The sequence below is a fragment of the Mus musculus genome, chromosome 19, assembly GCF_000001635.26.
Source record: "Mus musculus strain C57BL/6J chromosome 19, GRCm38.p6 C57BL/6J".
Classification (NCBI taxonomy): domain Eukaryota; kingdom Metazoa; phylum Chordata; class Mammalia; order Rodentia; family Muridae; genus Mus; species Mus musculus.
Genome location: NC_000085.6, coordinates 34,819,669 through 34,844,341, shown reverse-complemented (window position 1 = coordinate 34,844,341; position 24,673 = coordinate 34,819,669). Strand labels below are relative to the sequence as shown.

Genomic DNA, 24,673 nt, shown 5'->3' with positions numbered 1-24,673 from the left:
AGATTCCTATTTAATTTGCAGAGTGTTCCGGAATCTGTGCTGTGCTTTTAAGAGTCAGGCATTTTCAGTTGCCGGTGCTTATCACGATTTAACCAACCATGAGGGGACTCTTCCTCCTGGAGCCTGGCATCCGTTGGCTCGGTCGGTTCTGGATTACCCGTGTAGTCGTAATGCTCTCTAGGTTTTATGTAGTTTGTTCTGGCCACACAGGGTTTCCCACTGTTGCTGAACTCTTTAACTGCTTCATGCACAGCAAGTTGCCAGGATATAGTCCTCTCATTCCTTCTGTCTAGACAGCCGCTCATCCTGACATCCCTGGCACTTCAGGGGATAGAGTCTTGTGTAACGTTCTGTAAGCTCACATCCATAAAATAGGAGTTAGTTTCTCTCATCCTTCTTCTTTTCTTTCCCTGTTTTTTTAAACAAGTAGAAAAGACTGTAGCTCTGTTGGTAGAGCGCTTGCTCGGATTGCATGAGGACCTGAGTTCAATCTCCAGGACCACAGAAACTGGGCGTGGGGCACATTCCTGTAATCCCAGGATTCGGGAAGTAGAAGCGGGGCGGGGGGGGGGGGTCGAAAAGTTCAAGGGGACCCTCAGATACATGCTGAGTGTGAGGCCAGTCTGGGCTACATAAGACCCTGCATCAAAGCAAGAAGCAAAATAGAAATGAGATAAACATTTGGAACCACGTCTGTGCATACACTGCCCCATCCTTTGCTTTTCTTGTGAATGGAAAATGGAGGAAAGGAATCCCAGTGAGATCATATTTACAGCTGTCTAGGGTCCCCAGTTTGGAAGTCGAGTTCTTAGTTTCTTTGTTAAATGGCTTACCCTCAGTTTTTATTTTGTTTTAATTAGTTGTGTTAACTTGATCATTCTATCAAGATTTACTTTTTTTGTTTTTGTTTTGAGACAGGGTTTCTCTGTGTAGCCCTGGCTGTCCTGGAACTTACTCTTGTAGACCAGGCTGGCCTCAAACTCAGAAATCCGCCTGCCTCTGCCTCCCGAGTGCTGGGATTAAAGGCGTGCGCCACCACGCCTGGCTAAGATTTACTTTTATGAACTTTAAATTATGTGTATTATTATGTGTCTGTGTGTCTGTGTGTACACGTGTGCTTCTGTGCCTGAGGAAGCCAACAGAGACACCGACTTCCTCCAAAGCTGGAGTTACAGATAGTTGTGAGCCACCGAGCATAGTTGCTAGGAATGGAAACAGGTCTAATTAACTCCTCGCAGAGATAATCCACAATTAGACCATTTTAGAGATACTATAACAAACAGGCTTATATGTAGTCCTTGAATTTGTAAAATATTTTGTTTTGTTTTGTTGAGGCAGGCTCTCATTCTGTAGCGCAGGCTCTTTTGAAACTCAAAACAGGCAAATCTTTCTGCCCAGGGTTCTAGGATTACAGACATTTCTAGATGTGAACCCCATATCTGGCTCAGGATCTTCCTTCCTTCTTTCCTTCCTTCTCTCCCTCCTTCCTTCCTTTCTTTCTTTTTCTTTCTCTTTGTGCCCTGGAACTCACTATGTAGACAAGGCTGGTTTTGAACTCACAGAGATCACCTGCCTCCACCTCCTTGGCGCTAGGTGACATTCGCCAGCACACCTGGCTACTTGTCTTAACACATGTTCTCTAAAACTCTTATCCTCAAAATACTGCAGAAGACCCCCTCCCCATCCTGTTCCCTTGGCAAATGTCTCCTGTCCTTTGATGAATCAGGCATCAACTGCAGCACCGGGGCTTGCTCTGGCACCTGCAAGCACACCAGACTATTTCACCAAGAAAGTCTCCTGGCAGCATTTAGAGTTGGGAAATCTATGGCCTATGCTTTATGTTTCTTAAAGGATTCATGGTGTTCAAGGCAGGAGAGAGCTGGAGACTATTCTAACACACTCATTCCCTGCAGAGACAGGGAAGCTAAGACCCACAGAGGCAGAAGAGAGAGTTGCTCTGACTACTGCTCCAGGAAGCCATGGCTCAGAGTCCTAATCTGGGCTTCTCCTATTACATCCTGCTGCTCCTATTCTATGAACCACACAGGAGTGGATTTTAGACACGGGGCCAGCAAGTGTCGTCTTGAAGCTAGATCGTCTAATAAGGGCAAACAGTTTCCCTATTTTTCTTACTACCTGCTAGGACAAGCAAGCTGCCTAGTCCTTGTTAGTGCACTGCGCTGGAGACATTTTCTTTGTGAACTTTTGTAAAGATGATAGCATCTTTGCATCTTTGCTAATTTGCTCTTGTTAGTGGAATTTGTTGTTCTCTTTCCCCCTTTCCCCCACCCCTGCTTTCTTCCTTCCTCATGGGGTTTCTATCTCCGAATGGCCTTTCACTCACTATGTGACCCAAGATAACCTTGAGCTTCCGAGCCTCTCTGCAAGCCCTGGGATTACAGACTTGTGTTACTCTGCAACGCTAGGAGCAGCAAACCCAGGGCTCTGTGTATGCTACACAAGCACTTTACCAACCAAGATGCCTCCCAACCCCCGTGTTTGTAGAGTTAATTGGGAAATAACTGTTTGCCAGCTGTTGCCTGGGTGATTTAAGACCATAAATGAGACAGTACTAAGGTTTAGGAAAGACGTTGTATGCATATTTTCCTTCTACACTTTTCCCTCCACCTCCAGGGTAGAAAACCAGGTGGATCTGCCACCAGAAAAAATTTTTTTTCGAGATCTCAATATACACAGTTTAACAAGGGTTTATATAATAGTCATTAGTACTGAAACAAAAGAAAAATTTTCATAGATGCCTTTTTGTTCCCAAATCAGTCTGTCTTGTCTCTTCTCTCTCCTCTCCTCCCTTTTCTCCCCGCCCCCCCCCCCCCCACCTTTTTCTTTGAGACAGTCTCACTCGTGGCCCAAACTGGCCTTCAACTCAGAGTTCTGCCTCAGCTCCTGTGTGCTGAGGTGTGTACCACCCTTTGGGTAAGGTTTCTATAAAGTACCATGTAGCGCATGATCTATGCCACACATGTCTCTAAACCCTGGAATAGCACTGGTGAGGTACTTGAGTCTCAAAAGCACGACTGAGGCTGGATTCTGCGGAATCCTGCACTGGCTCACTTCATTCTGAGTGCCTGTGAACAGCTGTACTGTAGGAACCTCCATCTCTCTGCACCTTCCTTTAGATCTGTGTACTCGACGGAAAGGGAATTTAGTGCGGGATGCCTGCTTTTCGTATGTCACATCCTGTGGCCTCATCCTTTTCTCTTCTGTTCCCCAGCATTCCCGTGGTTTGGTATGGATATCGGTGGAACCCTGGTTAAGCTGGTTTACTTTGAACCGAAGGATATCACGGCAGAGGAAGAACAGGAAGAAGTGGAGAACCTGAAGAGCATCCGGAAGTATTTAACTTCTAACACTGCCTACGGCAAAACTGGGATCCGGGACGTCCATCTGGAACTGAAAAACCTGACCATGTGTGGGCGCAAAGGGAACCTGCACTTCATCCGCTTCCCGACCTGTGCCATGCACTTGTTCATCCAGATGGGCAGCGAGAAGAACTTCTCCAGCCTCCACACCACCCTCTGTGCCACGGGAGGTGGGGCTTTCAAGTTTGAGGAGGACTTCCGAATGGTAGGTTGGGCTTGCCCATCTTCGAACAGCCAGCTCTCTCATGTGATCATAGTGTGCTCATCTCATGCTAAGACCTGGACCATTAACCTTGGGACCTGGGCATGTCTGTGCCGTGGGTTCCTCTTCCATATGATAATAAATATATGACCCTTTCATAGTGTTGTTTCAAGAAAGGTTAAGTGAGGAACTATGCCCCTACTCTTACTGAGTACTCAACGTCCGTTATTATCATCACTCTGTAGCACAGGCTGGCCCTGAACTCAGTATGTAGCGAAAGATAACCAAAACTAACGGTTCTCTCTCCAAGACCTGGTGTGACAGTCATATGTTGCCATGTGAGTGTTTATATGGTGCTGGGATTGGACAGTTACTCCTATGTCATATGTAGAGACAAGATGATATATATCACCTTCAGAGACACTTAACTCAGTTAGTATTGGGTTTTCCCAAGACACTTAATACATAAGCATGCGTCTGGTTCTATGGGTACGTAGACTGAGGCCCACAGGAAGGCTTTCTACACATCTAACTAAGAATGATTGGTTACTTTTTCCTGTATGTTCTCATACATAACTCAGTTCTGTGAACTTCATTCACAAGTTGCTCTTAGCAAAAATAAAATATTTGGTTGGTCGTGATGGCCCGTGCCTTCCATCCTAGTGCTTGGGATTCCGAGGCGAAAGGACCAAGACTAGCACTCTGTCTCAAAACAGACAAAACCAAAACCAACTTCACTGTGATTCATAGGGGAATTCCTTCATTATTGAGTAGCATTTTAAAGTGCAGGGCGCTTAGTGTCAAATATGGAGAAATAACATTCAGCCCAGCTTCTCTCAATTTTGCAATCCCTTAACGTCTGTCTTCTAATCTCTCCATCTCCTCAGTTAAGATAGTGATCTCTCTACTGTCTAGCTTCATCTCCTAGGGTAAAGTGAACATAAAACTGAAGTACAGGTGTAGGTCTATCTTGGAAAGTATAGGCAATTGGATAAGTGCGTGGACACGGGTGAAGGAAAGGTTGGAAGATTTCAGGATTGTGCGCTCTTTTCACAGTTGAACACCCGTGAGATGTCTTGTAGGATGCGTTTTTCAAAGCCTGTAGCACTGTGTTTTGTCCCAGACAAATGTCACTGAATCTTGGTAGGAAATCCGTCACTCTTTGCATAATGAGCGAACACATTATCCGTGGTGTTTAATAAAGCAGTAAGATGCAAACCATGTCACCAAAAGGAACACCATTCACTTCGCTGATTTCAGTGAGTAATTTTATGGAGTGGGTGTGCTGCTGGTAATAAAACCAGGCCCAGGCTTGCGGTGTGTGCACTGTACAAACAGAACCTTCGGTGGATGCTCCCAGAGGAGCTGGTAGCAGTCCTCCAGCAATATTCTGAGTGAGATTGATTAGCTCCTGGTTTTAGCCATTTTCTTTTGTGTCACCCTTCCCCTGCACAGGTATAGAATTTGATACAACCGTTTACTAAATTGACACATGGGGTCCCTTCCCCTACAGAAAGACTCAGCAACCAATCAGTTTAGACACGTGGAACAGTTAAGGAGTGTAGATGTGAGAAGTAGACTTGAGTCCATAGTGGGGGTGATGGGAATGAACCCGAATTCTAGTCCTGTTTCTGCATTAACCTGCTCGGCGGCTTTTGCTGAGTTTCTCCTGTGGGCCTCAATTTCATCATCTGCAGAGCAGAAGACAGGGAAGGCATACAGGACAAAAGAACTGGATGTGGTCATACCACTATTGCTCTGTGGCTCGCGGGCCTTTTAGATGTGTTTGTATAGTAATGCCTGCTGGGTAAGAACTGGGCTTGGACTCCATTTTACTTCAGAAGAGAGCTGACTTTGTGTGGGAATGCGGTAATTTCCTCAAGCCGGCAAGTACACGCTATCCTGTCTGTGCACTGGAGATCTGAAGTGAACCAAGGTGACCTGGCGGCTTTATGCAACCTCTGTCACACCTCCATCCCTCCGCAGGGTTTACTCATGGCCTAGGAGAAAGAGTTACTCAATCTGGGTTGGCCATGAGCAAGTGTGTTTCTTAAGGTTCTGCATGGAGAAAGGTCGTATAGTCCTTCAGGCAGTGCTCGGAGGAGCCTAATGAATAGACCAGAGGAGGGGGCAAGACTGGAGTATTTGCTAAGCTCTTTGGCCAAGCTGTTTCTATCAATATATTTCTATGATAGGTGTTGGCCAATGTGAAGACAAAATTGAGAAAGATTTCTTTCTGCGTCCTGTTGGAATAAATGATGTGCTTGTATCTAATGTTTGTGGGAATGGATAGGCTCTCCTGCCTTCTTTCTGTGTGCAGCTATTCATCCATTCAACAAATAATTTATCATGCCCTTTCTATGTGCCAAATAGTATTATGTACAAAACAAATCTCTTGACTACCCTTGTGGTCAATGATCAAATATACAAGTGAATATGCATTGTGTGAGTGTGTGTGTCTGTGTGTCTGTATGTTGTGTGTGTGTGTCTCTCTGTGTGTATAATGTGTGTTTCTGTGTATGTGTGTGTTACTGTGTGAGTCTGTGTGTCTGTGTGTCTGTGTCTTTATATATGTGTGTGTGTCTGTGTGCCTGTGTGTCTATGTGTCTGTGTGTGTATGTGTTACTGTGTGAGTCTGTGTGTTTGTGTGTCTATGTGTCTTTATGTGTATGTGTGTCTGTGTGTATATGTGTGAGTGTGTGTGAGTATGTGTGTGTATGTGTGTATCTGTGTGTTTGTCTATGCCTCTGTGTGTCTGTATCATGAAGGAGAAATAGGGACAAAGTAAGAGGGATAGGAAGTGTTGGGAGGGTCTCTGTATGATGAGGTAACACTGAAATAGAAAACTGGAGAAGTAATAAATACTTCAGTCAAATAAATCCTTTAGTCAAATGCATTAGTAACTATTAAGGTATGAAGCTATCCAGACTCCAAACTCCTGGGTGTTGTAGGTTAGAAAGTTGAAGATTTAGGAAGGGTCAGGATATACGCTAGAGCAGTGGTTCTCAACCCTTACACGACCCCTTTCAGTGGGTCACAGATTAGATGTCTACATTACAATTCATTAGCAACATTACAGTTATGAAGTATCAAAGAAATAATTTTATGGCTGGGGGTCACTACAACATAAGGAGAAACTGTATTAGAAGGAGAGAGCCACTGCTCCAGGTGCTCCAGGCATGGCTCATCTATTAAGGATGCTTGCAGCTCAACCATGAGATCCAGAGTTTGGATCCAGGCACCCGCACTGGGCAGTACACAACCACCTATACACAACCACCTGTCACTCCACATCTAGGAAATCCAACATCCTCTTCTGGCCCCCTGATATACACACATACAAACACCCACACCCACATGGGGTGGGGGCAGGAATAAAGCAAAAAAGGATATGTATGCCTCTCCATGTTAAACGGTTTGACCAACCTTGAAGCATATGTGTGTAAAGTCATGTTGTTTGTAGAATCACTGCTTTTGGAGTTTGAGAACTCCATTATTATGGCTACATAAAAGCTTTTTGGCAGTTATTAGTTGTAACAACTCTATCCTAGATCGTATATAGTAAATGCACCTAAACTTTTTGTTTTTGTTGTTTTGTTTGGGTTTTTTGTTTGTTTGTTTGTTTGTTTTTTTTCGAGACAGGGTTTCTCTGAGTAGCCCTGGCTGTCCTGGAACTCACTCTGTAGACAAGGCTGGCCTCGAACTCAGAAATCTGCCTGCCTCTGCCTCCTGAGTGCTGGGATTAAAGGCGTGCGCCACTCCGCCCGGCACACCTAAACTTTTAAGGAAGTGTTAATTGCTACTCTGATTTAGAATAACCCAAAAAGCCTATAACTGATGTGATAATCATTAAATAGACTCTTCTATGCAATATTTTTCAGTCGAGTAGGCTCTATTTCAATTTTATTATTTCTTTCTTGTAGAGTCTCTTTCTTCAGTTTTAATTAAAAAGTTTTGTTTTATGAGTATGGGTGTTTTCCTGCATATAGGTCTGAGTACCAGGGTCTATAGAGGCCAGAAGTGAGGGTCAGATTCCCTGGGATTTGAGTTACAGTTGTGATCCACTATGAGGGTGCTGGGAATCAAACTCAGATCGTCTGGAGAAACAGCCAGTGGTTTTAACCACTCGACCATCTCTCCAGCCCCACTTCCTTTTTTTTTTTTAAACTATTTTCTATTGACCATATTAAGATCATGGTCCTAACCAAAATTCTTATTTGAGACAGGATCTTACAGTGTCACCTAACTCCTGACCCTCCTGCCTTTGCCCCTCAGGTGCTGGGATGCAAGCATGCATCACTAGTCCTGACTTAAATTTACGATTGGTGCATATTAGTTTTCAAAATTAGTAATGTAGTAAAAGCTGGAACATAGATACCTAAGCTAATGTGAGCTGTGGACTGGTGAGATGGCTCAGTGGGTGAAGATGATTGCCAACGAGCCTGACAGCCTGAGTTCAGGCTCCAGTACCCTCATGGTGGAAGGAGAGAGCCAACTCTTGTGACTTGTAGTTAGATCTCTACACACATTATTAGACCCACTATTACACACACACACACAAACAGATAAATAAAATTAATGTTAGGTGCTAAATGGCATTGATAAACCAACAAACACTTCCACTATTGAAACACGACTCTCTACATGATCTGGTTATTCATAACACCACGAAACAGTGTAGATTATGGTTAATTTTGTAGAGATATTTTATCTGCCAATTATCGTATCTCATTATCTGCCACATTTCATACTTTTCTTAACAAGGGTATTAATACTCGTAACAAGAGTATTAATAATGCAACATATTCGGAACAACAGAAAATATAGAGGAAAAGAAGTCCACATTGTTTTCTGTACAGGATACATGTGAGTTTTGTTCAGTCCAAGGCTAACATTAGTAGACACTAGAAGATATTCTTTTGATTTTTTTAAGTAAGACCTATGCTTTGAATAAATAAGATATGATGGTGATCTTTGGCTGATGCAATCAGGGAAAAAGATGATTTCATTATGTAGGTTTCAATGTTAAGACTTTCTGGGAGCCTAGCAGTCCAGAGTGCTCACTGTGCAACCATGACACACGGAACTCAGCTCCTGGGCACCTCTGTAAGGAAACCAGGCATGGCTGCACATGCATTTATAACCCCTACCCAGGGTGGGGAGGGAGTGCCACAGACAGGAGGCTTGCTGAGGCCTGCTGACTCTCAGCCTAGCCAGGAAATGATGGTGAGTGATAGAAGGTACCCTAGGCCTTCTCTATCTAGTCTGCACACACGTTCACAGGAACACACACATGCAACATGCATATACCTCCCTCATACACAAAGGGAAAAACAAAAAGGAAAAAAAAAAAAAACCTTGTAAAGGAACAAGGTAAAAAAGGTTGGGTGGAAAAATCCAGAGAAAAGGGTAAGATTGGATCTTGTGAACATGTGACTTCTCATCTAAGCAGACCATTTATGCATATTTGATAGCTTGGTTCTCATTATTAACCTGGGAATGGATTTGTGCTATTACAGGTGTAAGATATTGTAAATAATGACATTCTCCACTCTTTTCCAGTTTGATGGTCCACCTCATAATTGGTCTCTTTTATTGGATACAGAAGAAGAAGAAAAAAAACTATCTTTGAGATTAGAATTTTCATTCTCATTCATTAAGCTTGCTTGAAAGGTATCTCTCTCACCTCTCCGTTAGGTCTGTCGTGTGAAAAGAAAGAGAATCCTGCCAATTACACCCTGTCACTCAGAGTTAATGTGCATATTGCTTTTGGTTTGATAAAAATAACCATTTCTATCATGATTTGACTCTTGGAGCCAGTGTCCTTTTGAAAAGCATGCTGGAGGTAAAATGTGTTACATATTTTGTGTCTGTCATGGTGGAGCTTCAATCCCAGCCCTAGAGAGGCAGAGGCAGGAAGAGTCTCTTAAATTCAAAGTCATCTTGAAAAACATAAGTAGTTCTAGACCACACAGTAAAACCCTGCCTCAAAACAAAGCAAAATGAAAAACACAAATGAGACGAAGAGGAAAGAAAATGAACAAAAACATGAATTTGTATTTTGCTCATTATAATATATATATATTTACTATATGTTAAATTCAATATATTAATATTTGATATTACAAATATTTATGATATTTATAATAAATAAACACATACATATATAGAATATTTGGCAACTCATTTCTCTGCTGTGGTTAAGTGATATAAAGTAGTTTAGGGACAGGTCAATAGAATCTTCCCAGGGAGCAGGTGTGTGTTGTTCTTTGTGGTGGTGTATACTCCTGTGGGTGGGTGCACTCAGAGGCCAGAGGAGGGTCTCTAGTGTTCTCTGTCCATTCTTCTTTTCCCTTTGAGGCAGGGTCTTTTCCTGAACCTGGAGCAAATGAGCCCCAGTGAACCTCCTGTGTCTGCCCACTTGGTGCTAGGGTAACAGCAGGGCCATAACCAGTTTATTACATGGGTGCTGACGTGTGAACTCCGCAGTCAGTGCTCTTAACCTCTAATCCACCCCTTTGACAAATGATCCTAAAACACGCAAGGAAATTCTCTTGCAAATAGAGCCTGCTTACCTGTATTTAGCACATAAGGAGCCTTTGCTTTGCCCTCTAAAAATTAATCATCATACGGAAAATGTTTCCAAAAGTTGTTTGTTTGTTTGTTTTGTTTTTCAAGACAGGATTTCCCCGTGTAACAGCCCTGGCTGCCCTGGAACTTGCTTTGTAGACCAGGCTGGCCTCAAACTCACAGAGATCCCCCTGCTTCTGCCTTCCAAGAGCTGGCATCACAACTGCTCAGCCTCCTAAAAGTATTTTAACTTGAGATTATATGTGTTCTTGTTTTTTTTTTTTTTTCCAGCAGGGCCCACATATGCTAAGCAAGTGTTTTACTACTGAATTGTATCCCCAGCCACGACACAAGTTATTTTACTAGTCACGAGTAATTTTGAAAGCATTTCAGTGCAGCCATCTCATGCGACTCTTGAAAACGGCCCTTCCAATTAGGTAGGGCGGGTTTGGTGGGGACAGTGATGGGCACAGCACTCTTCACTCTGCAGCTGCAGAGTTCATGCGCCTCTTTCCTCATCCGTGGTTCTCAAGTGCGTTCTCCACACCAGCGCCTTCACTGTTAACCGTGTGTGGTCTCCTAAACCTTTCCACTCACGACTGCCTTTTCCCCCTACGAAGTTTAAATTTTTAAATTTTAATAGTTATTTATTTATGTGTGTGGATATTTTGTCTATATGTATGTCTGTGTACCAAACATGAAAGGACCCGTATCGGCACAAGACACCCTAAGACCAAATTCCTAGCACAAAAATTTGTTTGCTCAGAGAGACAAAGGGCAGGGAATAAGAGACAAAGAAGGGAGACAGAGGATGAAGAAGTAGGGGAGTGGGGTGATATTTGCTCCAGAGGGACAAAGGACTGCCTCTGGATAGAGAGCTGTGGACCAGAGGCAAGTGGAAGTGTATAAAGATAACAAGGAAAACCCTGTGTTAGGATAAAGTGTCTAATTAAGATTGGGCATGTTAATTAGAGTAGCCAAAAGGCAGCTTTCAATTGCTGTATTTAAAACTTTGATAGCTGGACCTTGGAAGTCAGCCTCAGGGGGAGGAAGTGGGCAAATAAGGGAATGGACCTTGGCGACTAGATTTAGGAATGTAATCTAATGGTTTTTTAGTGAGGCAGAGGGAATTGGGGGTAAAGCAAGGCCTGCTGGATCCGTGGTTAGCCGTGCTCAGGCTGGCTAGAACACCCCCCCCCCCCCAAAGGCTAGGAGAGGGTATTGGATCTCCTGGAACTGGAGTTACAAATGGTTGTGAGCTGCCATATGGATGCTGGGAATCACACCTGGGTCTTTAGCCGCTAGTCCTCTTAACTGCTGATACATTTCTCCAACACCCTAAGAAGTTGTTATCCAATCCCATGTATATAGGTGTGTAGCATAGGCATTCAAATAAAATATTTACTGGTAAGAAATTAATTATATTTTTAAATATTTATTTTTAGTTATGTATATTTGTGTGTGTGTGTGTGTGTGTGTGTGTGGGCGGGGGAGGGGAGGGAATGAGCATTTGAATGAGTGCTTTTGGAAGTTTAAAGAGGGCTTCCAATCCCTTGGAGCTGGAGTTACAAGCCATTGTGAACCGTGGGGTGTTAATACCTGGAACCATACTTGGGGTCTCCACCAGAGGAGTGCATACTGTTAAATACGGAGCCATCTCTCCACTCACCCCCTCCCCCAATTATTTTCAACCAATTCTTTAATATACATATAATTTTACCTTTACTAAAAATGAAAGCAAATTTGATGCTGAGATGAATGTGCTGATTTAGCGTTGCCTGCTGGATTAAATCTTGATTGAGTGTTTGATTCTGCAGGGCATAGCACATCTTTAAATATTTTCAGACATACGATTTATACTTTGATTGTATAACTGTCAATGTTGAGACCACAGCTTAGCATGAATATGTAGTTCCAAATGGCAAAAACGTGTTTAGGGGAGATTTGAGAAATTGCTTGGAAATTCTGCCCGAATCTCAAGCCAAAGTTCATTCCACATTAACAATACAAAATAAACTTACTTTATTTACGTGGAATATGTTAAGGGTGTACAACAGGGTACCTGGGGAGTCAGAGGGCAGCTTGCTGGAGTGGTTCTTTTCCACCATGAATTTGCACAATAACTCAGGCCCCAAAGTGCTGAGAGTTGCAAGTAATGGGGAGCCAGAACCCACTTTTACTGACTTTAAAGGCTCCGGGAACACATCTCTTTCTGTGTCTGCATTTAGTGAAGCTGGGCTGGGGTTTTGCAATTGGCCTTGGTCAGAAAGGATTACACCATGGAAATCAGTAAACGCTATTGCTCCCAGAGCCTACTGTTGCACTCCACCTTGCTTACTGGGCTGTGTTCAAACTCCTGGAAGCTTCATGGCACGATTGCTGGCTCTGGTAATTAAATTTGCCATCATTCAAGGCCCATTCAAGATCAGGATGAGGACACACACAGCCATGTGCTGTATAACCGTGTTTATTCACAATAACAGACATAGCAGACAGAGGTCCCAAAGACTATTGTCTAGGGATGCTATACCGACTTTGTTTGTGTAACTACGCTCTGGGCTGTTTGCACCGTGATGAAATTCCCTAACAATACATTTCTCAGAATGTGGCCTTATAATTAAGCTATATGCATGATTGTTTTAATAGTCAACTTTTGGTTACTAGAATAAAATGCTTCAGGCAGTGTAACTTTATAGAGAAGAGTGTAGTTGGGCATAATGGTCCAGCACTTCTGAGGCAGGAGGCTCGGGAATTCAAGTCACCTACTCTAGACACATATTCTCTCTCTCTCTCCCCCCCCCCCCCGTGTGTGTCCCCTCTCTTCTCCCTCCCCCTCTCCCTCCCTTTTCTCTCTGTCCCTCTTTCCCTCTCTCTCTCTCCTCTCCCCCTCTCACTCTCCCTTTAAGGAAAAAAATGGTTTATTTGCAGTTTGGGACCTTGAATTTTTTTAATAGGATCTGTCTTTGAAGTTCCGGCTGATCTCTTGCTTCAGCCTTCCTAGGGCTGGAGTACAAGCGTGAGCTACCATAACAGACTTTAAAAGTCCAACATCATGATATCCTGGTGGTGGAGTGGACTCTCTTGGCAAGAGAGACTCAACAAACTCAGTCAGCTTCCAGTTTTCAGGGAAGACACTCTTCAGGGCTGGATGTGCTTATTGAGAGCCAGTTGGGGCAAGTTCCACCCTCTCATCACCACCCTGGGAACCATGCTCCCGGAGCATGGAATCTAGAGGAAAACCAACTAATCAACCAACCAACCAACCAACCAACCAACCAATCAACCAACCAACTAGCAAACCAACTAACCAACCAACCAACCAACCAACCAACCAACCAAAGACACCCAACATCTAAACCAGAGCAGCTTGAAAAGCTGCTGGGTCTTGAGGCATAGGCTCCTGAGGCAGTGCTGGATCCATTGACACACCCCACTGCAGCACCTGTGGAAGGTGAATTACAAACCTGAGCAGATCATCTTGCCGATACAGTCCTGGGCCATCTTTTACCTTTAGCCAGTCCATGGCACCCTCCTCTTTGGCATCTTTGTTGTGACTGGAGACTCCAGCCCAAGGCAAGCATTTCTCTGTAGCTGGGATCTTAAAGACCAGTTTTAAGCTTTTCTCCAAGTAAATCCAGGTGTACAGACAAACTGACAAGTATCCTGATTTTCAGATTACCTATTTGGAAATCTCTGTTATCAGTATGGCTCACTATTTGAACCTGGGAATCCCTCCTTTATCCGCAGGGTCTCTACAAAAGTGACCTGTGACTTATGTTTACTATTTTTTTTTTTTTTTGACTTTCATGACCTTAGGCTCCAAAAAAAAAATCTATCCTTCTGAAAATGTGTGTACTTTGTGCTTTTGCCGTATTCGGAAGGTGGAAACAGTGTTTCAGACCAAAGCTGGATGTGTTTCCTTCTTCTATCTGACAAGGGAATTTTTTCCTCCCAGGGTAGTTTCAGGGCATCTAGCTGGACACATTGTCTCTGTCCATATTTATGATGTTGGCTCTAGGTATGGCTGTCAATATTGTTGATGAACCTGTGATTAACATTTAAGCAGATTAATTTATATCTCTAAGACTGGCTGATGCAATCACCATTTTAAGCTTGGGGCTGACCCTTGAGGTGATAACTTTCCCTGTTCATTTACTAAGTGAGTATTAAGCAGCGACTAAGAGTGGCCTTTAGAACCAAGGCACCTCTGAGGTGCCAGGCTGTGACCAGAGATGCAGGTTTCAGGCTGGGGAACCAAGAAGATCAGAAGACATAATATGTACACTGCTGTGGGCGTCACCTCTAGTTTTTCAGGCGTCTGGACACTTCTCTACCCATAGCATTGTCATTGATGCCTCTTAGAATATAAATTGTGTGTATCTCATTGAAACATTTCAATACTTGATTAAAATGAAACATTTGGAAACATTCATGGGATGCATTAGCTTTGGGCCACTTTGAATGCTTATTTCTGTGTATCAATATTCCTTCTGTCACCTGGCCGGTGACCTGTTCTGATTCTGTAGCGCACTTACAGAATTCTGTCAGCGTTGTTAAATGGAAAATCCAGGTGAGTGACAGGAAGTCAAGTTTCCTTGGAGCTGTCACCTTACATGCATATGTCACCTTATAGTCATGTCTGTGTGTGGGATGTGTGGGCAAGTGGGCCCACAGTCTGTAACACATAAATGCCCACACTAGTATTGGTCACCTTATTGTTTTTGAGGCCGGGTCTCTTACTGAGTCTGGAGCATACAGACTCAGCAAGGTTAGCCTACCAGTGAGCTCGAGGGAACCTCATGAATTTACCTCCCAACAGCTAGGATTGCATGTCTGAAGCCATAATGCCTACCCTTTTTAACTTGAGTGCTGGAGAACCCAAACTTGAATCCTTTATGGCCCAAGCCATCTCCTAAGATGTAGCTCTTTATTACTTTTTGAAACAATAACAACAACAAAAATGTCTTTTTTTTTAAGTAGAGTATATAAGTCTATCTAGCATTTGTGTTGATTTTTTTCCCCCAAGCCCCATGAACAGCAGTAGCAAATAAGATGAAAACAGAATCACCGGGATATGTCTGCTAGTTGCTAGTGTGTCACTTACAGAAATTCACCTAATGTCTTATTCCGAACATTGAGTAAGGCTAACAGAACCTACTTGTACATGTTTTGTCGATGATGGTAACTTTTGGTTTTGGGGTATTTTTGATTTTGTTTTTCTTTATATTATTTTAGCAGCTGAATAGGCAAGGCAGGTCTTGAACTAATGATGTCCCCCTGTCAACATCATTAGTGTTGGAACTGCAGACATGCCACTAGTCCAGCCTCATGGAATTCTTCTGGTATTTTGTTTCCATGTGTGTGTGCGTGTGCGTGTGTGTGTGTGTGTGTGCGTGTGTGTGTGTGTGTGTGCGCGCGCGTGTGCGTGTACATGTGCGTGTCTGTCTGTCTGTCTCTCTGTCTGTGTGTCTATGCGTCTATGTGTCTGTTTGTGTGTGTGAATCAAACCATCACTTCCTTCATTGATTTATTTTTTCAGTACTGGGAGTTGAACCAAGGGCTTCATGCATGCTGTACTCTACACTGACTACAGCCCTAGTCCTTTTTATTGGTTTGTTTGTTTGTTTGTTGTCAGGGAAAATGATCACCAACTTGGACCTGAGGCAGCAGTATTAGGAATTAAACTTTTAAGGATAGGATGGCTACTAGCTGCTCAGACCAGCCAACAGCCCTTTGTTCTCTGTATCTAGAGTGGTGGAGGAGGGGTTATCTGTTCATATTCACCTTCCTCTCCATGGTGTGCCATCTCCTGCTTGTCTCTGGCTGACCTGCCTCCTCTCCAAATAGCCTCCCTTTCTTCTTGTTTATCACATATATTTGACCAACCTCTCTTTCTGTCCCCAAGAAGAGGATGTCTTACCTCATAGACCTCTGAAAGGACAATCCTGGGCCACTTAGCTAGTAAGCCTGTTGTGTGTGGTGGGTGCCATACAGAGACTATCATGGAATCTTCACAGCAACACCGAGAAGCCAAATAATTCACCCCAGATAACCTCTGTTAAGTAAGTTTTAGACCTGGAGTTCAAAGCCAGGCCCAGCTGCTCCAGAGCCAAGTGTGGCAAGAGGCTTTGTGGACTCAGAGGGGACTCTTTTCCACTCCCAGGCCTTTTGACCTCACATTCTGTCACACATATGTAGGATTCTCGTTCGCTTCTGAATATTCTACTGCACTGACCGCCCTTAGCTGTTGTGACAACACGTTTGGCAGCTTATGACTACAGAGATTTCTTCCATCAAAATTCTTGAGGTTGATAGCCCCCAGTTAAAGCCTTGGCATCAACACAGTTCTGTAGAGGTCGTGGGGAGATTACGCTAGTTGCCTTTTCGAGGCTCTTTGTACCCCAGAGATCAGGGCGCAACACTAAGATATCTGTCTACTTCTTCAAAGGCTTCTTCCTCTAGCTTTCAGACCTTTCCTGTGTGTGTGTCCTGCCATTAGAGTTAGGCTCCATTCGGATGACTCATGATGAGACCATGTTCACAGATTCTGAGGGTTAAACCAAGGGCCCACATCCAGGCCACCAGTCTCACATGCTAATGAGTGCTTTCCCGACAACCAGGCAGCTCTTGTCTGTGTAGCACAGCTATTTTTCTGGCTGTGACTGCTGGCCTGTACTCTTTCATGCTGGAGGGGGGTTGGGGTCTGAGTGCATTTCTTGTCTTTGAAAGTGAATCTTATAGAGAGCACACACCTCCCAGGCTCCTCGCACCACCGTATTAGACTACAGCATCTAACAGGCTTTTGTTCTCTCGTAGATTGCGGACCTGCAGCTGCATAAACTGGATGAGCTGGACTGTTTGATTCAGGGCCTTCTTTACGTTGACTCGGTTGGCTTCAATGGCAAGCCAGAATGTTACTATTTCGAAAACCCCACAAATCCCGAGTTGTGTCAAAAAAAGCCATACTGTTTGGATAACCCGTACCCTATGTTGCTGGTTAACATGGGCTCAGGCGTCAGCATCCTGGCAGTGTACTCCAAGGACAACTACAAAAGAGTGACGGGGACCAGGTAAACATGCTCTCAACCAGGAGAGCCTCTTCATGCTTAAGCCATGCCTATTTCTTGATGAGCAGTATATAGTAAAAGGTTATTATCATCGAATACATTTTTTAAAAAGAACTACTTTGGGCTCCTGTACTACCAAAGAGCAGTTTATTGGATGTTTGTTTTCGTTTGGTTTCGGATGCAGGCTCTTCCCTTGTAGTTAAGGCTATCCTGAAGCTTGGTGTATAAGTCTCACAATCCTGCCTCTGCCCCCCTGAGTGCTGGGTGTATAGACATGAGCCAATAACCAGTTCTCTGGATGATACATCAGAGGAGAAGAAGTTGATTCATGTTAAGGTTAATAGCATAAGATCTTTGTCTACTGGAGGTGTCCTGCTCAGGTAGGGTGAGGGAGGGTGGCGCACATTAGTTTGCCAGCAGGTAGGTGTACTGAGTGCTGGTAGGATGGCAGAGACTGCCAGCCAACCTTGGATTGGTCAGAGACGCTTCACAGAAACTTTCTCTTGGAACCTTTGTGGTCTCAAGGCAGGAAAGATGGCTCGAAACAGCATATCATTCCAACCAGCAAACAGAAGGCTTACAAGGAATGGTTTTTCCTCTTCTTAGGTAAGCGAGGAGTCAGAGCAGCTCATAGAGGTGTTGGGATGCAGGGTATCAGAATACAGCCCTGCGACCCCTGGCGGTCAGAATACTTCATAGCTTTTTATTTGTTTTTATTTATTATCTATTCTTGCACTCAAAGACCCATGTAGGGCAAACAGGCTGAGCTTCCTGTCAATGGGCAGCTCAACATGGCCGAAGGACCTGTTGTCAAAAGTCATTAAGAGAGTCCACTGTGAACGAAATTAGGCTGATTTGGTATGAAGCATTCCTTCAACTTGCTAGACCACAAAAACCTGTCTTTAGAGGAACTAAAAAGGACTGGCGCCATGCAGCGCGTCCTTAGCATATGGTGTTGAGACCATTCGTTGTTGGTGCCAACAGTGCTGACAGATGAACATGGCTCGTTACTTGTCTGGACCCCAGGGTTCTCATTTCTGCCAGGAAAGGTGTTGCTTGATTTGTTTGTTGGTTTGTTTGGCTTCCAGCACTGAGAACTCTTTAGCATGCTTCAGCTGTAGCAGGAAAGCTCCGCCCTTTCAGTGTTCCTTCTTTTGTCAACTGGGGTTGAACAGTTAGTGTCTCTCTCTATCCCTGGGGAAGGTGATGGTAGCCAGCGTCTTAAGACATTTCTAACTGTTACAGTTGGAGGTGGGACCCAACAGTACATAGTAGCTTGAAGTCAGGGATACTGATAAAATTTGGTAATGCCTAGGGTAGCTCCTCCAATAGCAGAAGATATATAAAGTCCCCCTACACCAGGGTTGCTACAGTTGAGACACCCTGGTGCATACACACACACTGTTTGAAGCCGGTGTGGGTTCAGAATGTAGTATCTGATATGTTTAGAAACTGCTACCAGGCACACACACCTTTTTGGTTTTTAGTTGTGATTTTATTTATTTAATTTAATATCATTGTTCATGACTTACTATTCATTATCATTGTGCAGCCCTGACTGGCCTTGGAGTTCATCATGTAAGCCAGCCTGACCTCACACTCACAGACATCCACCTGCCTCTTCCCCCTGAGTCCTGGGAGTAAAGATGCCCACCACAGTTCCTGGCACAACATATATCTTTTCATTAAGAATATAGTGGCTTACTTGCTTGGCCAGGAGCAAACACTGATGCCATGGTCTCACTAGCACCATCAGGTGTGTCAGGCTAGGGATACTCAGCTAGACCTTAGAGCATTCTCCTGGCCGAAGTGTAAGTTTTATAATAACTACAGACTTCTCCTAGGAGCAATTGAGTTGGTAAATCTGCCCTCCAGGCACTAACAAGCTACACATTTTCCACAGTTAGAAATAGTCACCCTTTTGTTGATGCATACAAAATAGCTAATGAATGATATCACAGATCCAGCCTCAGATGTGCAGGCTCCAGGGATCTGTATCACCTTGAGAAGCAGCTAAGGAGCTAATTGTGGGGCGTGGCTTCTTCACACATAAGGAGTACCTGCAGAAGGTATTGATGACTGCCCTTTGTGAGCCTCCTGTCTCAGCCTCCCAAGTGCTACCATTACAGGTGTGTGCCACCACTTCCGGCCCAGAAGTTTCTCTTGTGATATGTTAGAAAACAGAAGATGTACACAGTTAGGGAGAGTGGTAAAAATTAGTATCTAAGACCACTGGTGTTAATATGCAAGCTCACTACAACTGAGCTGTATCCCCAGACATTGGGAGCACTGATGTTAAGTAAGCTCTCCCCCACTGAGCTGTTTTCCTAGACCCTTGGGGACCACTGATGTGAGCAAATGATGTGAACTTTAAAAATGTTTTACTTCTCATAAACTGAGAGATGCAACCTAGGTTGTTTGTTAATTCTGCCTTTTCTTGTATGATGTTGTTGTTTTTTCTTGCTAGCTTCTTGTTGTTATTTTGGTGGATTTCATTTTGTTTTTTGAGGCAGTGTCTCACTATGCAGCCAGAAGTGATCTTGAGTTTTCCACAGTACAACATTCATAGCCTGTACTTGTGTGTGTGTGTGTATGTGTGTGTGCGCACGCGCGCGCTTGAGTGCGTGCAGGCACATGTGTGCATGTGTGCATGCATGATCGTGCCCAAATCTTTACATAGCTGCTAGGGATTGGGACACAAGTCCTCATGCTTGTTTGTCAAGTACTTTAACAATGGAGCCACCTCCCCAGTAAGTGTTTGTAAAAAGCCATGTTACTTCATGGAATCCGTTTCCTGTTAACATGTTTTAAATGGTCGATTTTGTATACTTTCACTGCTTCCTAGATTAAGCATTTTTTTCTCCAACACAAGTCCAATTCTAAGTATGAAAATCAGTGGAAAATTAGTACATTACAGCATATAGTCTATTAAAAAGAAGAAAATAACTGTGTAACCTCAGTGGAAGGAACAGTGCATCTCTCCTGGTCATTCAGGAATCTATTTTAAGGGAATACACTCGAATGCCCATCAATGAGCACTGCTCAACAGGCATTGCCAATTCAATTTCTAAACTGAGTAACAAGATTTCTTCTCACTGACGGACAGTGATAGTATTCAATGCCCTTTCTTATCTATATATTTTGCCTCTGATATACTGAGGATTTTTTTCTGCATGTCTGCCAGAAGAAACTTGTGAGCGAGGAAGTGCCTTAACTAGATAAGGTCGAGGGTAAGGACAAGTGCTGGGAGAGCCTGGCCCTCCTGTGACGTTACGTTCCTCTCACCTGTCTGCAGCCCCCGCTGTACAGATGCACACCTGCTTTCCTAGCCAGCTTCTTGTCTGGAACCATTTTCTCTTCCTCCTTCTCACCCTCAGTTACACCAACACATCCATTAATGCGTTACCTTCTTTCTAAGTCAGCCAATGTCTTGAGATGCCTACACGGTGGTTGAATGCCTTGGTCCTGGTGGATGCCCGATTGTTCAAACATAGATTATCAGGGACAAAAAGTGTCGAAGCTGAAAATTCCAACAGACTTTTTAAAAAATGTATTTGGGGAGCAAACAAAAAAATGTAGGCAGCACACATACACAGCACCTGATCTCATTAAAACCACCGTGGGGTTTGGTATGCAGATGAAGGTAGACTGTCTTTGTGTGTTTCCTTGGTTTCCTTGGGATCTCACAATGCCACACCCATGACGTGTAGATTTTACTGGTTGTACACAATGACACATATGGCCCTTGAAAAAGAACTCTTTTTAGAGTTGAAGAATTTTTTTTTTCTGTCTAAGAATCACAGTCTGAGAATACGACACAGCTTTTTTTTTTTTTTTTTTTTTTTTTTTGGTTTTTCGAGACAGGGTTTCTCTGTATAGTCTTGGCTGTCCTGGAACTCACTTTGTAGACCAGGCTGGCCTCGAACTCAGAAATCCGCCTGTCTCTGCCTCCCAAGTGCTGGGATTAAAGGCGTGCGCCACCACCGCCCGGCTGACACAGCTTTATTTTAAATGCAACTTTTAAAACTAAGTGCCTGTCTATAGTCTGGTGTCTTCTTGATAACAGTTATTGATAATCAGTATAATTTGTCATACATTTTCTTCTGCTAATCTTACTACTCACCCTTAGAATTAAAACATGGTGTCCAAATGCTCTACCCACCCCCCACCCCCGCCCTTGGACTCGTAGCTCTTTGAAGCTTTAGAACCAACCAGTTGATGGAAGCAGCTGACTCTTCCCTATTTATCATGCATGGTAAATCAGAGAGAACACTTTGCTAGCAGCAGCAAAGAATTGAGACTCTCTTTCCTGCCATGACTTTCCTACTTTAGTTTAGTTCCCTGAATTGGGTTTTCATGATACTGGGTAGCTTTGATATTGATATGGAATTAATTTTATTCTCAGCTACTATAATTAATTCTAAATTTGACAACAAGGACTATTTTGGAACCAAAGCCTTTGAAAGAATGGAAAGCTTTTAGAACATTCGTCAAGCCTTGAAACCATTTTGTGACTTTTTTTTTCTTTTACTGTTGGGTGGTAATTAGAAATAAGCAATACCCTTTCCCAAAGACTAGTAGAAAACATTATTTTATTAGGGAGGCAGTAGTTTTCTCTCAAAATTCCCAAGGTAGATTGAGATGAATACTCTAGAGAAGTAGGGTGTCTGGAAAGGCCACCTGGGTTTGAGGCTGGGGCAGAGCCATGAGTCGACTTTGTCATCCCGGGGCCTTGGCTCTGTAGTCAGGAAGTATGAGCACGCCATAGCTTCCCCTGTGAATTTTCATTCAGTCGAATGTGATGTTCGACATCATCCATTTCACTGGTAACGTGCTGCTATCAGACTACCCAAACAGAAGAAACCATGATTTGACCACTTTCAAAGGTGAGCAAAATGAACTTAGGCTGGCAGACAACACTTAGGCTAGTAGCTGGCTGAAGGTCTCACAACAGAAATCAGTGAGAGTCTTTTTCAATTTTATTCTCAAATTTAGGGGCATGTTTTCCTTGACGATTAATCATACCTGCTGCCCTCTTTTCTGATCCAGTCCACCCTTAAGTTCGGTTATAACGCTGGCCCCTGACTCAGGTGCCCCGCTGCTCTTCACCAAAGCGCCCCTTTGTCTTTCTGCATTTTTATGAAGCCATATTAATAGTCTTGGTGTAGCTGGGGACTTGGATGGGCATATCACAAAGCGACAATTTTAAAAATCAACCTTATTGTTCCTTCAGTCTTGGAGGTGGGACATTCCTAGGCCTATGTTGCTTGCTGACTGGTTGTGAGACCTTTGAAGAAGCTCTGGACATGGCAGCTAAAGGCGACAGCACCAATGTGGATAAGCTGGTGAAGGACATTTACGGAGGAGACTATGAGCGATTTGGCCTTCAAGGATCTGCTGTAGCATCAAGGTAGAGACTAAGTGGCTAGGAGCTGTAGAGAATCCACACAAAGCAGGTTCTCTGCCCTGACCATTCATCTAGCTTTTTCAAATACATGTCAGCCTACCAGCCTGGTGCAAATATCTATCACGTCAGACCTCAGACTTGATTCCTGTCCTTAGTGAGGCGCTGAAACCTTTACCACTTGATACTTGTGCTTAAGATAAGGCAACTTTGAAAGAAGGTTCTGGAAAAGTGCCATGGTTTCTCCCATTCCATTCTAGTCTAGAAGCATTACAAGTTTCTCTCCCGTTAATAGTCATACTACTCTGTCCCTTGCTAAGAAGGAGGCAGCCAGCTATTCATAGTGTAATACTGTCTGCTTATGAGCCGTGATAGTGGAGTCCGCTCATTTGAGTCTCAGGAGGATTTTTCATAGTGCTTCCCAGAGTTCCTTGGTGGAAGCTTGGGTCCTGCCTGGGGATGACTTTGACACTCTCAATGATATTCCCAACATAGCTTTGGCAACATGATGAGCAAAGAAAAGAGAGAGTCCATCAGCAAAGAAGACCTCGCCCGGGCCACATTGGTCACCATCACCAACAACATTGGCTCCATTGCTCGGATGTGTGCACTGAATGAGGTAAGGCTTAAACCCTGAGACGGCCAGGGGCCACCCCCCTGCATCATCTTTGGCAATATAAGAACTGTTGTCATTCTCAGAAAACTTGCCCTTTATTAGGTGGTTACACCTTCTCGAACATGAGAAGGGTACAGCGAGTGAGGAGGGAGATATTAGGATTTACTTTTAAATGAATACCCGCATGGAAGCAGGCTAAAATTCCAGTCTACCTTCCATTCTTTCTAACTGCCATTACTGCCGTAGACCACGGAGATGTGAGGCAAGCCCTGGGTGTATGCACAGATAACCGAACAAGAAAATGCTTCCACCCGCAATACTCGATATTTTTCTCTGTGCTTTCAGCTTCTTTACAGTGTTGCCTTGTGGCATGGAGTTCAAGCAGCATTGTACAGGGCTATCAAAGCACAGAGAGCTCGCGACAGCCAAGGCCAGCCAGAGCCCCCAGGCGTAAGGAGAGTGTAGCACTGAGGACAGGCATAGCTTTATTAACAAGTTTTGAAAGATTGCTAAGTTCTTTTGGGAAAGGGAAAAGTGCAACCCCTTTCTAAGGAACAAGGGTTGAGAAGTAGAACCGTCCTCTCCTTGAGACATGTTAGGAAGACAAGCAAAAGAGCTTGGCGAGTGAAACAGGTAATAGGAGACACGTATACGAAGCACAGTAGGTCAATATGCAGTTTGTAATAGAAATATGACATGCATGCAAAAGATAGTTCAAATCATAAGTATCGTAAATATTACACACACACGCACACGCACACACACACACACACACACACGAGTCACTACCTAGATCAAAAAATGAGATTTTAAAGGTACTTCAAAGCCTTTTTGAGAGCTAGAGAGACAGGTCGGTAGTTAAGAGCTTGTGCTTCTCCTGCAGAGGAGTTGAGCTTGGCTTCCCAGCATCCGTGTCTGGTTGCTCACGGCTGCCCTTAACTGCAGCTCCAGGGGATCTGGGGAGTCGCTTCCAAGCAGCGTTAGGGTACAAAGCACTTCTGTTTGTTTGTGTATCTGTTTTCATGCTCGGTCTGGATTTGAGCTTTGTGGTTACAAAAAAACACCCCTCCCACACACAACCCTGAGTAGAGTATGTTCCTGTCACCTGGAGAGCAGTCAGCACTTACTGGCAGTCCCTAGTCCACCTGGGTTTAGGAAGCTGGTGATCAGGCTCCCAAGACATGTCTTCTCAAAGTCCGCTTTGGTCATGAGATGCACTGGAAATCCGGGTTTATTTTTCTAGCATTAACCTTTGCATAGTGTTTTTCCAAGTAGCCAAACAAGCTGTAAGACTAACATGTGGGTAGGCTGGCTGTGTTCATGGCTCTCAAAGGTCAGTTGCAGAGTGACAAATCTTTGCCCCACTGAGCAACTGTGACCTTTCCCCTGCTTTCCAGAGTCACCTCCTGCCTCACAGTTGGCTGGAGTGAGCCA

General features: G+C 43.9%; 1 protein-coding gene and 1 non-coding gene across 5 annotated transcripts in view; both read left to right on the top strand.

Annotated features, from left to right (window-relative positions):
• Pank1 (pantothenate kinase 1) overlaps positions 1–24,673 on the top strand; it is a 76,489-nt gene that overhangs the window by 39,082 nt on the left and 12,734 nt on the right. For 2 of the 4 annotated variants that reach the window (NM_001114339.2, NM_023792.2), the window contains exons 2-5: positions 3,233–3,585; positions 16,969–17,222; positions 22,453–22,629; positions 23,119–23,242. In NM_001114339.2, the coding sequence (NP_001107811.1) occupies positions 3,233–3,585; positions 16,969–17,222; positions 22,453–22,629; positions 23,119–23,242 (908 nt within the window). The remainder of the gene's footprint in view (positions 1–3,232; positions 3,586–16,968; positions 17,223–22,452; positions 22,630–23,118; positions 23,243–24,673) is intronic. The other 2 variants (XM_006527427.4, XM_030251126.1) reach the window with 1 other exon arrangement.
• Mir107 (microRNA 107) lies at positions 23,569–23,655 on the top strand. The gene has a single exon (NR_029783.1). It is a non-coding gene; the product is annotated as a microRNA 107 (primary transcript).